Raw genomic sequence first — 15,739 nt, 5'->3', positions numbered from 1 at the left:
TCCTGCTTTTCATGATGAGTAACAAGTGATTTTTATTTGACTAATTAATGACACCTGTTGAACAAAGCAGTAAATTGTGTGCTGCTGGCCTTAGATGTTAATCAAATGCCTATTTGCTGCTGCTGTGTCATTTGACAACATTAAAACTTACAGAAACATTCAAGCCTAACACTGGAAACAAAGCCTAATGCCTACTCTGACTGTATTTCCTTAATTTCCCAAATTCTTTCTAACAGTTCTGTCATTTTATGGTGATGCAATACAATGCAATATATTGCTTTTATAAAAACTATTTTTCGAGGTTGCCAAGCGAAAGATTGTCCTTTTCAAGGGCATAGCTGCAGGGCTGAGGCATAGTTGGTTAGAGCCCCTGTTGAGAAATTTCAGCCTCTAAAAAAACTGTGCTTGGTTTGTTACTTTTAGACCTTCATAAGTATTGTTTCATGTTGCTGCTCTTGTATTTAGCCTCTGGCACTCTAAAAACATATTTACAACAAACTCCAGTGATCAGTGGAAGTGATGAGTTTTAACACATGACTTGACCTGGTTTGCACACAACAGGTGTAGCTGATTAAAGTGCCTGCCTAATCAACAGGAGATCCTGGGTCTGAACCTCAGTAGCACCTTGTCTACGGTTGGTGCAAGTCTTGTTTGAAAACATCCGGCCACGATTAGGCGTGATAACATTTGCGTGATTCCAGTCAAAATCGGTCAGTTGCAGTCATTGGAATCTGGAGTATTGCCATGCTCAACTCAAAGGGAATTAAGGTATTTCCGATATAAAACAGAAATGACAAATGTGCTGCGTCAATCTTCTGAAATGTGAGGATTTGATTTTCTTGTCTTCTATCATTATGCGCTGAATATTTTTTAGGTCTTGAAATGTGTTATTCCAACAAATGAGAATTTTAAACATTGCTTTTTGTGAGTGTGGTACAGGGCGCTGTGGCTTAGTTGGTTAAAGCGCCTGTCTAGTAAACAGGAGATCCTGGGTTCGAATCCCAGCAGTGCCTTTTTTTTTTTCCCAGTCCAGTACACAGCTGAGGAGATTGTAAGTCAGGGCAAGATAAAAGTGGAGTGCTGTCCTCTCCCTGAAAACTTGTCAGAACGCTACACATGTTGCACTGCACATTTTCCTTCTGATATCAAACTAAACTGCTGTACAAATATAAATGCCTCAATAGTGGAGTTTAAAAGTATGTACAGATAAAAACAAAAACAAGGTTTTATGAGTTAGCATAAGGTAACCAACTTTTGTGGTTGGAAAAAAACTAGTAGTAGGTTCCAAACATCTTGTCAGTCCATGATTAATTATTAATCAAGCAGTGAGTGGGTGCTGTGGCTTAGTTGGTCAAAGCGCCTGTCTGGTAAACAGGAGAACCAGGGTTCAAATTACAATTTTCATCTTTTACAAAATTTCCTTTTGAGATCCTTGTGTGATCTCCTTGAAATCAAGATTCCTGCTGCAATAGAGCCCAAGAGGAGACACCATACAAGCATAGTCAGTCGCACAAAAGTATATTCTTACAAACAACATCAGAAACAATGACAGACATCTCTAATAAGTGATTTAAGAATTGTCCAAGCGAGTTGAGAAATAGAGTTTTAAAATCACATATGATCATTCAAGTCCTCAAGAATTAGCTAAATTAAATCTTCAGAAGAGATGGTATTTACTGAGGCAGCTTTAGTGGGAGTCGTTTATACACAGAAAGGCATTCAACATATTGATGTACTGAGGGCCATTCTACTTTTTTGGCAACGTACACAATGATGGGTGTGATATTTGAAAATAAGCAGTCTTATTAATTACAGAATATGCAGGTAAAATGTTTGTGTACCTGGTGTGGTCATCTCAAGCTGCTTTGTTCATTTAGTAAACAGCGCCAGTACATTTATCTGTCTGTGTAATCGTATACGCAGTGTTGTGTTTTTCATTCTGCACATTCCTGGACTTTGATAAGACTTTGATAACTGTCCCTGCTGCCAGGATGCTGTGTAACACAGTTAGGGCAAGGGAAATGTTTGAAGGGGGGCTTGTATTTTGTGGGTCAGAACGTGGGTCAGTCTGGCAATAAGAAGACAGAAAAAAACTGCAACTTCTCTTTTGCATAATGTTGAGGTCACTGAGTTCACTCCTGCTTTTTTCATTAAAGTGTAGAAATTATTGATGGAAAAAAAATGATATATATTTTCTGCCTCCTGTCTTTAATATGTATTCATCTCTGTAATATATCTCACAAATTACAAGAACTTGTGAGCTGCTTGTTGGATTTACAACAATTATTTAATTTTCCTTCAAATATTAATCTCTTTCAGACACTTAAACAAATCTCTTTTCTGTCTGTCTCTTTAGGAGCTACAGTCTGAAGAAGGGACAGCTGGAGAGGGACTATGCACAGGTAAGACTGGCAATATAAATTTTATATATATATACATACATATATATATATATGTATGTATGTATGTATGTATATATGTATGTGTATGTATGTATGTATGTATATGTATGTATATATGTATATATGTATGTGCATGTATATCTCAGTACATTAGTCTTACAACTCTCCTAAACCCTAGTCCAGAGTTTTAAAAGTTATCCATTACTGTGAGCACACATTTTTTTTATTTCAGACAATTTAATGAATTACTTTTATAAAACTCTATCTTGAGTTTGGCAACATGATGGCTGCATTTTGATATCTTATTCATAGAGTTCTGTGGCTAAATTGGTTCAAGCGCATATCTAGTACTAGTTTCAAATCCCAGCGGTGCCTTTTCTGTGGTCAGCACAGGTCTTGTATGGTATCGTGAAAGAAGAAACCTCCAGAGGTGGATTTGGTGATGGGACATTTGTGTGTTTCAAGCAGCCAACTGTAGTCAAATGAAAGCTGAAGTATTGTATTTCCATGCTATACTCAAAGGTAATTAAGTGATTTCCCTCATTAAAATAAAATGACAAACATTTACTGCTACTAAATTCTTAATGTGAGAATTTACTGCTTTTTTTGTTTAATATAATGTTTAATATCATTATTTATTGAATTGGCTTTGGAATATTTTCTTCCAACTAAGTAATTGCAATATTGTTTGCTGTATTCAACAGTGTCACAGGGCGCTGTGGCTTAGTTGGTTAAAGCGCCTGTCTAGTAAACAGGAGATCCTGGGTTCGAATCCCAGCAGTGCCTTTTCAGCAGTTCTCCAAAGCTGTGTTTGAGGAGGCTGTTGAAATGAGGAAGGTAAAAATAATGTAAATAAATAAATAAAAAATAGTGACATTAGTCAAGACCTATGCATGCATGCTTTGATCTATGTCATCCACCCATGTTTGTCAGGGTGCTGCGTAGACTGCATGGACTGTAGGCATAGCAAGTGTATCAACTGTGCCTGCTCCAATCTCTCGTTTCAAACCCCAGTCCAGTGCAAAACGCTCATAAGTCACTCATAGCCGCCTCAACATGATGAAGTCAGTTTTAAGTTGGTTATTTGACCGATAATAATTCAAGACCAAGCAGCATCATTACGTTTCACTTATGTTTCACTTATGTCATTTATTTTCAGCTACGTCACCAACATGAGGACCTCCCAGCCCTCACGTTTACTGCTGGGGGCTGACACACATCGTCAGTTGTACTATAAATAGAACCGTGTGTGTGTCCGCATTACTGTAGCTGTCCACAGATGTTCAATGTGTCCAAGCCTTAATGCGTTGCACCTTTTACTACTTGATGCCAAACTGCGATGCGGTGTAATTGTGAATGCTTTGATGGGGAAAATTACAATTATGTGCAGAAAAAAGAAAAAGGTTTTATCTGTCAGGATTGTAGTCTGTAAATAAGAATAGACATTGCATCTCCACTCCCTCCTAGTGTACAAAAATGAAGCCAAAATATTTTCGATGTGTCATTTCTGTCCCTAAAATCAATACTTTGGTGATTCAATTCAATATATTGCATTTACGAAACTATGTTTTGAGTTTGCCAGTTGAAACATGGTTTTTAAGTTACTGATAGTGTATGGAGCTGTGTCTTTATCGGTTAAAGCACCTGTTTTAAAAGCCCAACAAATCCCAGCAGTGCCTTTGTACGGTGAGTTAAGGAAAGAGAAATCAGAATCAGAATCACAATCTAGTTTTATTGCCAAGTACATTTACGTATACAAGGAATGTGACTTGGTGTTTTGGTGCAAAACAATTAACATAAAGGCAGAATAAAATAGTGAATTAAACAGAATAGAACATAAGATAAAAAAATATAGAAGAAATTTAAATATATAAAATGACATAATTGAATATAAAGGACACAAAAAAAGTATGTACAAAAGGTGCAATGGAGGGATTGTACAATTTTTCAGAAGTATAGTTAAGTAATGTGAAGTATGGAACAAATAACAGTGTATCACAGTCTTGGAATGGTGTATTACTTAGGCACTCAGTTTACAATTGAACTTGGGTGTTCAGCACATTTGTTACAGATTAAACAGAAACTGTTAAACTAATGCTTAATGGTTATTTGTTTCAGGCAAACTGTCAGACACATCAAAGGAGATTAAAAAATGAATTGATTGTTGAAATGTTCAAGTGAAAGTCTTGAGCAATAGTTGAGTTTAAACTAACCTAAACTGCCACTTTGCTCTTCTTATGAAGCCTACAGCAGAAAAAAATTGGCAAAGCAGAACTGATAATTTGCAAACCCCTTGAAATGTCCCCATACAATTAGAGCAACTTCTATGCAGATAGGATGCTCTCATACATTTTTTAAAATGAGATCCCTTTTTTATGAGCATTTAAATTTCTCAGAATACGCATTTTCTTCCTCTTCACGTTGTGTCACTGTAAATGGCGGGGTAAATTGTTTTTTGTCATGGATAGGCTACATTTTATTTTTGGCACTGACATTTTCATGCAGTCATTTCGTCTTTTTTGATAAAAGTGACAATGTATTCGTACTTAACTCATGTGCTGCGGGCAACATTTGCTTTCACTTCTCATATTCCTGTTTTGTTATTCGCAGATGTTTTAATGTTTATTTCCCTCTTACTTCCGGGCACTCTTTCTGTCTGTTTGCAGATTTATGAAATGCTGCATAGTAATCCTGATTTTGTAAACTGGAGACAGCAAAGGGATTTTTGCATGTAAATAAGCCCTATATGCACTCAGCAATAGACTATGTAGCCATTTTTCACAGTGTACTGCTTTGCATTTTTGCCTCTTGCAATTCTACCTAGCAAGCAGCCCTAAATGATCTCAGTAGTCTCAGTGGACTTCTTTAACAGGCAGGATTTCAGTCTCAAACTTCCACTCCCAAAACCAACAGAAGGACTGTTCTCTGTGTTCGTTTAAACAGCTCATAAACACAATCTCTTTTCTTCTTTTTCTTTCTGAGAGCCTTAATACCAGAGTTTAAGCTCAATATACCACAGTACTCATTCAGTAATGATATGAGATAATATATGGCATTTTGTACAGTGTCTCATTAAAATAATCCAGAATAAGAAAGGCAGATTAATTGATACATTACAAAAAGAAACTATTTGTTTTCAGTTAAAAAGTTAACTGAATATCAGAGCACAATCTGAATTACACAAAATTACCTCAATAGTCTTCTAAGACTCAGTCAGTTTAAAATTTTAAGGAAGCCCGAACATTAACTTTTTTAAATTAAAACAAATAGTCTTTTTTTATAGTGTGATCAATTTAGGTCGGCCACTGGTTTTACATCAAGGGAGGAGTTACTTGTCTATACTGCTTTAGTATTGTTTAAGATTTTACTTTTTTAGGCTATGAAATTGAATGTTATTGAGTTAAGATGTTGGTAAGACAGAGCTTTAATCCCTTGAAACTGAAAATGATTTCAAGCTTAAGGGCTAAATCATCAGCTCTGTCATTAACATTCAGACTTGAGGGAAGACATTTGCAAGTGTTTGTATTTCTAAACACAGTGGGGAGGAATGACTGCTTCCTTACCATGAAATTATTTTTACCCATCAGACAGCCACTCTGTACTGTGCTGCAGATTTGTCAGGACGCACAAAACCAAAATACATTTCCCAGCAGACGGCTGCGTCAGCATACTCCTCTTACTAAGCATTAGTTGAGCAGCGTCTACATAGAAACCAAGCTGTGCTTGCTGCCAACAGTGTGAGAGATTTCCTGATTCTTATTGTATTTTGATGCTGCTCAGTTTAAGCTCCCCTCACATGCACACTCATGCACACAGACACAGAAATGCTCTCAGCTGCAAAATCCTTCTGTGGCATAATGAAAAACATTTGAATACATTACCAATCCAGCTTTTAAATACATATTAACGTATAAAGTATTCATTCTTGGCCACACAAATAGCTCTTTTTTTATAGCCCCAATATTGTAATTGTTCATTAATATGAGAAGCTGAGATGGAATGATTGAGTGAAGATGATGTGCTGAGAGGTGAAAAGTGCTTGTTTGTATGTGTGTTTGATAGTATGTGTGTGTTCATTTACATGTGGCTTGGATGATTAAGTATGAGTTTCCTGTGGACAACCCCTCTGGTTTCAGACACTCATTATCTCCCCTTCTCCCTCACTCTGTCTTGCTCTCGCTCTATCGCTCCAGCACTGTCTTGTTCACCTTAGAAATAGAGGTTGCCTAGCAACACCCCCCCTCCTCACCACTCAGGAGGACAATGGATCCCTTCCTAATTGTAGGTGTGTGCATGTATGTGGGTGCATTAATGTGTGGAAATATCAGAGTATAGTGGGGTTTTTTTGGTTCTTTTTATAGATGCATGATGGACAGGAATAATTAAGCAAACTGACTCTTTGCTCCCTTACTGTTAGAAAAATGGCATTTTATTTTGGCACGTCTGCCTTTGCCTCTTGTCTCTATTTTCACTGGACACACTAGCCCTTTTTAACACGTGCTTTAAGGCCCCTGCTAAGTCCTTCTTTATGCCACCTTTGCATTTTACGCAGAACCAAACGACGGCGCCATTATACCTCTTCCATATGTGATTTTAGACAGCACGCCAGCATCGTTGAACAAAAACATGCGTGATGAGCTTGACATGTAACACAGCAGTGTCGGCTTCTAGTGTGACATAAAGCATACCTGTTAGCAGCGCTTTCTAAACAACCATTGCATTACGTGGCAATAACGATCATTAACCTTCTCTGTTATATGGCGGCTGATCTTGTCCTCTGCTTGGAGGGTAAGGGGCTCCCAAATCTCATTGTTTCCGAATATCTCATATGTGGGCATACTACTATTAACAACTACTTTTAAAATCTCCCACTGTGAGTTACATGCATAATATGTTAAAGCGTCACCCCTGTTCTGCCCATGGTTCCATCCTGCTGGCTGTTCTGTGTGTACCAACACAGTTTCGGCGCTATTACTACCTCCTGTGGTGGCTTAAAGGCGAGACAAGTCTGTTCCTTCGTTCTGCAATAGTACATTATATACAGAACAGCGAGGTGGCTTAACTGCGCAGTATTCCCACCTTAAACAGGCAGTGTTAATGTGGCTTCTGTGATGCAAAAATAGTGAATAGGGCACAAACTGTAAAAGCTATTATACTCCAAGCCGACAGTCAGCCCACATTGGGCCAATGTGGCCCTTGTCGCTGTGGTGTGTCCCGCACCGTTGGCCCTTGTCAACCCTGTTCCGCTACTTCTCTGCCAAATCATGTCGATTTAACATGTTGAATCAGTGGTGGCGGCCATGGAGCCCATTGGTAGAAATCACTTTGATTGGCTGTTCAGCTCAGCGCACTAGAAGACAAAACAAAGTCAAGTGGCTAAAGTCAAGAGGGAATGAGGTTGATAGGTTATATAAGGTAAGGTTTTTTTCTTTAGCCATTGAGCTCTTTAGCAGAATCCTTTCATGATAGTTTTTGATGTTGTTCACTGCCACACGATAAATATGCTTTGTTCTTCCAACATTAGACTGTGCCTTCCAGTTTCCCATTTTGAATGATAAATAAAGCCAATTGCCGTCTGCTGGTATTGGGGGGTATCTCCTCTCACGCAGGCGCAGAAGTCATGTGCCGGTTGGCCGTCGGTTTGGCGTGTTCATGTGCAACGTTTTGGCCATGACATGGTGACGTGAGGCAACAAAGCAGGGGGCTTTCATCGCTGCTAGTTCTCTGATGACCGTTTGGCGTGTCTGGCCCCCAAGGGACAGACAGAGAGGCAGGGAGAGAAATAGACACGAGCATTGAACAAACAAGAGGAAAAAGAGCATAGGAAGGACAACAGAGGGAGAAAGAAAGTGAAGATGCTGTTGTTTGACCTTCGTCCTTTCACTTTGTCAGACCAGGCATCTCCTCTGAAGGACTCAGCTGCAATTACCAGCCGCCAATCAAATGCTCTATGTATTCTGTGTGTGTGGTAGCATGTGAGTGTCAGCTATTTGTTCTGTATTCTCCTCCCACGATCAGCATTACTGGAATAGTTTTAGGCTGGGGTCACACTTCACTGTACTGCCCAAAAAGGCCAGCCTGCTATGGCTGTCGCTGTGTGTCGACGTCCCTCTGCGTACATAAATCAGCCTTAAGATTATGGGTGTTTTTCATGGTCTGCAGCTTCCCTAAATGAATTATGAATTTTTAGGTTTGGTTAATCTGAAATAGTCTACCCAGAGTCGATAATTTGCAAATGTAAAACACACTCAAAGCAGAGTTCCTTTTTTGTAATTCTAATGACTTTTTCTCCTCTCTCCATCTCACATTTTTTTCCTTCTTTATCTCCTTCTCTATCTGGTCTCCGCACCCTTTCTTACTTCCATTGGCACATACCTTACATAACAATAACTCTGTGGAAGCCAACTAATAATTATGCATTAATCTGTTATGTATTTAATACGGCAACAATATTTGATCTAGACTGATTTTGACAAGGTTAATAGAAGGAAGAAGACGTCTGAGAACAGGAGAAGAGATAAGTGAGGAGGGAAGTTTCTCTTTAATCTCCTTGTTCTCTCTCACATTCACCCTCCTCTTACCTATCCCCTATCTTTACCTGAGCTCAAATGGGGATGTCAAAGACGTCCTAACACAAAATACACACACACACTAACGAGGCAGAGAAGTGCAGACAGGAGGAGACGGGAGAGAGAATCAAGTATATTGATTTAGGAGGAAGTTGAGAAAGTGCGGGGGTTGAAAAGGCAGACACACAGAGGCAGGAAGAAATCAGAGAGAGACAGCAGATAGAAAGCGAGTGAAAGTGAGTGAGCCTGCGAGAGCAGAAAATAAGTGAGTGGAAGAGCGAGAGTAAACACAAGTATCAAGGTGACTGTCTGCGGAGTTGTTTGGCAGGAAGTGCAGCTGAGAGAACAGTGACGAATGGATGCAGAGAGCTTAGTTATGAAGGGATGAATGAAGCATAGAGACATTTAACAACACCGTCCTCAACTCTACTTCTTTCTGCCTGTATTTATGTTTTTAATCTTTACTCTGAAATGTCCAATCTGTAGATATTGTATGGCAGAGATGGAATACAATGAAAATATTTCTTTTAGTGTATAGTCACCTTAAAATAACAATCGTGTTTTTGTTACCTTAGAATTAACATAGGGAGCAGGTCCTTGTCCACTGAGATTGACATGTTGCACTGCCAAGTTTCTACAGTAGCCTAGAATGGACAAACCAAACTTTGGCTTTAGATAGGGCCATTCGTCTTATTGATTCAGACGCCATAATGTGACAAGCCACTGTCTGAGAAAACACTGATTTTTTATGTGAAACTGCTTTATTCAGTGTTAGTGTTAGTTTCAATCACTGGGGCCGTTTGTTTAGGAGATAAAGATACCTCTATGGACACTTGAACACTGGAGGAAATCTAACTGGGAAAAGTTTCAGCTGGCTGCAATCTGCAATCCTCACTGCTAGATGCCCCTTAATCCCCCTAAATCATACACACTGGCCCTTTGCTACAGTACCTCTCATTTAAGTTTGCTTAAAGAGGTATTTCCCTGCTGGAAAAATGAGGTATTTTCACAAAAATGAGCTGCCAGTGCATTAGAAAGATGTAAATACTTTTGAATTTGGAACTACATGACCAAAGAAAACAGAGGAGAAGGGCTGTGTTATTCCATTTTGCTCAAGAGGGAGAAGACATACAACTACCAGAATGCACTTCACTGCATCTGACCCATAAACAGCAAAATCTAGGCACTAGTTAGATGGAGGGAAGTTTACCAAAATTCATTTACACATACGACACATATTGCTTTGATACAAATCTGGTTGAATATTAGCGAAGTATCCCTTTAAAAGTATTCAGCAGTTGTTATTGTTTGGACTGTTTAAAACGCTGCTAGTATGTGAAAAACGAAAGAACAAGTTAACCGCAAACATATCAGCCTGCAAAAAAAACATAAACATCTCCAAGGCCAATGAGTAACAATGATGTCACCTTATTTTTGACCAGTAATTGCAGTGTCTCCCATGGATCTGTAATTTAGAAAACACCATAATGCAGCTGTGAACAAACACTACTGACAGACCATTTGACTAGAATGAAAATGCCATGCCATGCCATTACTAACTGATGCGCTTAAAATACTCAATAATAATCAGCCTCTCTTCCTCTCCATTTTACTTTTTTTTGTCAACCCTGCTCACACACTGGTCTCCTCAGGATATCCTGCTGTTTTGGTACCCCGTTTGCCACTGTGATCACAAAAACAGGATGTATGTGTTTGAGTGTGTGTGTTTCACCAAAATGTGTGTGCGTGTTAAAAGGAGCAGCTCAGCCTCACACAGACCACACAGGAAGGGCAAAGGAGAGAGAGAGTTGCCATAGTAACATGCCGTTCAGGTGGTTGTCATGTGATGACTGCACAGAAAGGAGGATGGAGGGATGAGATGAGGTGGGAGCCGGGGAGAGGGGATAAAAAGAAAAACATAGAAAAGTAGAGGACAGAGGAAAGCAGAGGGAAAACTAGAGAGGGAGCCAGTGAAGGAAAATTAAAAGAACATCAGAAATCCTCCCAAGTCGGCCAACAACACCTCAGCTGTCACAAATCAGTCACTCAGCGTGCCTCTCACCATTCAGTCATTGCCAAGTTTAGCTGTCATTGCTCTTGCTCAGATAACAGGTCTGTCACCACAGAGTCATTTAAGAGGCTTTAAATTGTGTGCTGGCGTTAAAAAAACGATGAAGGCCCAGAAATGGAGGTGGACTATTGTGCTCGGGTCACTGTTACAATAAGTAATATGGAGTCAGTGTCACTCCTGCTACTTCATGTTTTGGCTTGGGAAATTACTTCCATGTATATAAAGGATTGGTCCACATTTTTCAAGTCTGCTGTACCCAGCATATATGCCCATATGTACATCGGTAACTGTTCCTTCTGTCCATGCTGGCTGTGAAGAGATGCCTTCCTGAAACTATTCCAGTGTGAGATGAGGCTCAAAATATACATCTTTGCTCTGTGCAAAAGTACACTCCACACAGATATCTGCGTGTGTATGCAGAATCTGTAGGCAAGGGTATGAAGTTTGGGTATCATAAGCATTCTGGTGTCCATTTGTAGTCTAAATAGTATTGACCAATCACATTTAATTAAACAGCAGGTTAACAGTCAGTGTGCAGAGGCAGGAATCATTGGATAAAATCATTGGATAAAATCTTCTGACAGCGAGTTGCCTTTATTTAAACATTTTTCCTCATTTATCTGCATTCATTTGCCGACATCTGTTTAAAGAGATAAGCTGAAATAGAGTGCCCCAGGGATGAGGTTTTTCTGTCGGCCAACCTGGAGGCTAATGTTGCCCTTGTCAAAATGCCTATGGAATTTTTCCATTGGATTTTGGAGCATTGCAGAAAATAAGTAAAAAAATAAACATTTATGATACTTGAATGTTTTGCTTAATGAATGACCACTTTCAGGATTTTTGTAGCCTGAATGCAATTGCCAGAAGTAAAAGCCTATTACTAGGCTAAAGCGAACTACACTACAGTTGCATCACCACTACTACAAGGCTGTAAAACTGTGTTCAGTGGGGGTCGGCATGTTGAAGTTCTGTAGTTTCATTTAGCCACTTGTTAGCAACTGTGTTTTTTAAGACACATAAAAGCTTATAAGTTTGTGAGAGGGGTATTTTCTGTAGTATTTTATGTCATAGAACAAAATGTCAGTCTTTTTAAGCTTGGGGTAACCACTTATTTCAGGCTTCTAACCAAAAACCCATTCAAAAAACCCATTGACTTTTAGATGTGCTGAAGTGCTAACAGATTTCTGGGTTTTAAGACTCATTCCTGGGGTTTTCTATTTGGTGTCATTGCATTGTTAAATGTATCGCTATGACATTTTGACCCTTGAAGGTTTTCCTTTTACTTTTATAACAGTAAGGGTTTTTACATCACTTGTTCAGCAGAATTTTATGTTTTGGTGATTTGAGTAATTATCTAATAATGAGAACCCTTATAACAGTTAAATTGATAGGAAGTAGTGAGGTGTGGATGTCAAGCTGTCAAATCAGCTCACAGTCAGTGGCTGTCTCAGCTATCAGTCACTGTCCTCACTTAACCCCTCCACATCCATGCACATACACAAATGATGCCTGTTTATACAAGCAGGAAGGCAATTAAATCCTAAGCACTTCTATTCCAATTTTAATGTTGTGTGCCTCTCCAGCCCTTCACACACTCCCTCTTTTTTTTCTAACAGACACGGTCTCACAGTCTTTCATCTGAGCCATCCACACCCACTCCACCCTTCCCTAGAGAGTGAGAGACGTTGACTATTCTTGAAGTAAACGTGTTTCCTCATGCATTAGACAGGGCAGTTTCTGTGCCGGCTTTTCTTTGTGTATTTGTGAATTTGTGCATGTGTATATCTACTTTATCTGGCATTTTTCTGGCTCTTAAACTGTAGCTGATGTCAGTGAGACTGGCATTGGCTAAGAATTTCCTAAGGTAACCTGCACAGTTAGTAATAGGTTACCTCTTCTTCACGTAAAGCTGTGTTTCCATTAAAAGATTCCGGTATAGTACCTTTGGAATCAAAAGCAACACCTATGAACTGGTACCTCGACCCAGGATTTGTGTAGCATTTCCACCGCAAACAGTACTCTTGCATGTGGGTGGGGCTGTTGCTCCGTCCAGCAGCACTCACTGTATTTCCTTGCGTTGCAGAGTAAAGTCTGCACCGCGTTTGTCATACACAGAACGGGGCTGCAGACTGGAGTGAGAGTGTCTCGGGATATTTATGAATAGCGGCGTTTGTGCATTGACTCCTTCACAAGCAAGAACAGGGGTTTACTGCTGCCCGAGCGCACCGAACAAAGGCTTAACATGTTTTTTTTTATCCAAGTGAGGATTAGAATATGCAGTTTACATGATCCAGTTGCAATAGATATACAATTTTAAACGCTTGTAGATCCACACATTACTAAAAGTGTATGTCATCCAAGAGAGACAATACAAACAGATGGAGTGGTCAAAGTTTTCACGTTGAAATTTAAGCGTTGGATTCATGTCGTCTTCTCATGCATTGAGTAACATTACAAGTAAATGTTCCACCTTAAAAGTTGCTGGCAGTCGACCCAGTGAATTTTTTTTTTCTCAATCTATAGCTGCTGCTAGAGGCTGCAAACACCACATTTTATAGTTATAGTTTACGAATGTATAAAAAAACATTGTCATGGTAGGAACAGTGGTTAAACCAGCCATGACTTAACCCTTTAATACAGTGTTGATTTTCTATTGACCAATCAACAGACTGCAGTGTTCCTAGCTCCACCTTTTAGTACCAGATCATCCCAACAGCGGGGTGACGAAAAATGGGGAGGGCTCCAAAGGTACTAAAGGTACCATCCACAACTTTTCACAATGGAAACACAAAAGAAATGCGCACCAGTCTGAACTGAACTGAACCCACCTGCTGGTTGAAACGGCCCATAGGCTACCTTCATCTTCATGGCAGCACTGAAACAGTATGACTCAGTAGTAGTGCTGACCTCAACACTCAATTTAATCTGTTTCAAAATATTTACTCCACTGGCTGCCAATTTACTCAGACAGTAACACTGCTGAGGTAATGGGGAGTTGTTCTTAGATTAATTCTTTTCTAGAAAAAAAAAATGGCTTTTGCCTTCAGGAGGATTTAGCTGGTGAGTGCCAGAGAGACCTGGTAAATGTTTTTAATGGCCTTATTTACCATCTGTGAAGGGTTAAAACAGAACAAAATTTGATGAAATATGTATAACAAGAGAGTGAGAGAGAGAGGGGATGAAGATATGTGGCAATGAATAATAAGGCTTGGGTTTCAGTTGTGTGGTAACTGCCTTTTTTTTTTTTTTTTAACCAAGATAATATTAAAATCTCTCAGGTCATAATGCCCGATGAAAATAATTTCCTCTGCTTGTCACCTTTGATTTTACGTATATTTATTTATATATTTTAGTGTTTTCATTTGATTTGATTTTATCTGAGAAAAGGCCTTTTGAGAATTGAATTAGTTTGATTTCAAGTAGGCAGCAACCTGTTGTTTATTTTCTTTTTGTAATCTGAGAATATGTTGGCCCAAAGTTGAAGGAAATGCATTGTGTTTATGTGTTGCCCCAACAAACACACGTCGTTTTTTACTTGCAATATTATGTATAAGCAAAAATAGCCTTGATGTCATTCTTTATGTTGCCTGCCTGTCGGTTGTTTTTTTTAATCTCAATAAACATGATAGTATTTGACATGAATTTCTCCCATTTGCCCGGGAGGTTGAAATCCTCTAGGATTCATGAACGCAAACCCTGAGCTTGATGCTTGGGTTTGCAGGGGGGGGTAAGGGGAGCAATAGTATAACATTTGAAAATAGGCCTGTGAGAATTGTAATATTCGAGGTGGCGAGTGAACGATGGAGAGAGACATAAGAGGGGATGATGACTTAGAGACAGATTTGAAAACAGAAACAAGAGACCGGATTTGCATGCAGATTTATATGGGAGAGGGATGAAATAGACAAAAGGGAAGAATGTGCCTTGGAGGAATGAATCAGTGTTGCCCTAAGCTCTGTTTGCTCTGATTGGGTTGTTGTATTTGTCATTCTGGTTTGTTCACAACTGTTTTATTAATGAGGATTTGCTCTCCTACCCATCCCCACACACATACACACACACAAACACACACACACAAACTCACTCCACTCCAGAGTGTGCGAGTTGTTGCTACTGACACAGTGACCCAGTCCAGAAGATGTAGGTTAGCCTTTCTTGCAGCCCTCTGGGTTTGTGCTCACACTCACAGGAGCTGACTGTGGAGTCACTGTTGCTGACGCAGAGCTGATCCTTTTAGAGTGTGGCATTGTTTACTGAGCAAAAGCTAAGATTTAGGCTGTGTACTTGAAACTTAAATATAATGACTGTTCAAAGAAAACGGCAGTCGTGAGGCAACTAAGCTAAAATGACCATATCAGTCACATAACAGCCGCTCAGCTGTAAGTGGAGTGGGATGCTGTGCTGGTTTATATTGACCTGTTACCTAAGTGCTTCTTCTTAACACCCAAAGAAAAATGTCAAATGTGTACAGTATGTAAATGAAAGCCTAACTAATAATTGTCAGCAGTTTTTCTAGTGTTAGTCTCCTGACCTTTTCCTTAAACTCAGTCTCTCTCAGAGCTCCGATCAAGAAAGGTTATGTTATAAGAGAATTTAAACAGTATTTCAGCATTTTCTTAAAATCTCTGTATGCATCCTTGTAATACAAAAAACTTCATATACCATGGTTAAGAAAATCAACCACTCTCTGTTGAAAT

At 39.3% G+C, this 15,739-nt stretch overlaps 1 protein-coding gene and 2 non-coding genes across 5 annotated transcripts in view; all 3 read left to right on the top strand.

Moving 5' to 3' along the window:
* The window catches only part of fchsd2 (FCH and double SH3 domains 2), an 81,063-nt gene that overhangs the window by 17,792 nt on the left and 47,532 nt on the right, over positions 1 to 15,739 (top strand). For all 3 annotated transcript variants that reach the window (XM_088078869.1, XM_088078868.1, XM_088078870.1), the window contains exon 3: positions 2,357 to 2,402. In XM_088078869.1, the coding sequence (XP_087934995.1) occupies positions 2,357 to 2,402 (46 nt within the window). The remainder of the gene's footprint in view (positions 1 to 2,356; positions 2,403 to 15,739) is intronic.
* trnat-agu (transfer RNA threonine (anticodon AGU)) lies at positions 940 to 1,013 on the top strand. The gene has a single exon. It is a non-coding gene; the product is annotated as a tRNA-Thr (tRNA).
* Positions 3,115 to 3,188, top strand: trnat-agu (transfer RNA threonine (anticodon AGU)). The gene has a single exon. It is a non-coding gene; the product is annotated as a tRNA-Thr (tRNA).

Source organism: Plectropomus leopardus, chromosome 6 (assembly GCF_026936395.1).
Source record: "Plectropomus leopardus strain MGB_pleo_1.0 chromosome 6, ASM2693639v1, whole genome shotgun sequence".
NCBI classification, from domain to species: domain Eukaryota; kingdom Metazoa; phylum Chordata; class Actinopteri; order Perciformes; family Serranidae; genus Plectropomus; species Plectropomus leopardus.
The sequence above is the reverse complement of the archived record's forward strand: the minus strand, read 5'-3'. Positions and strand labels throughout refer to the sequence as shown.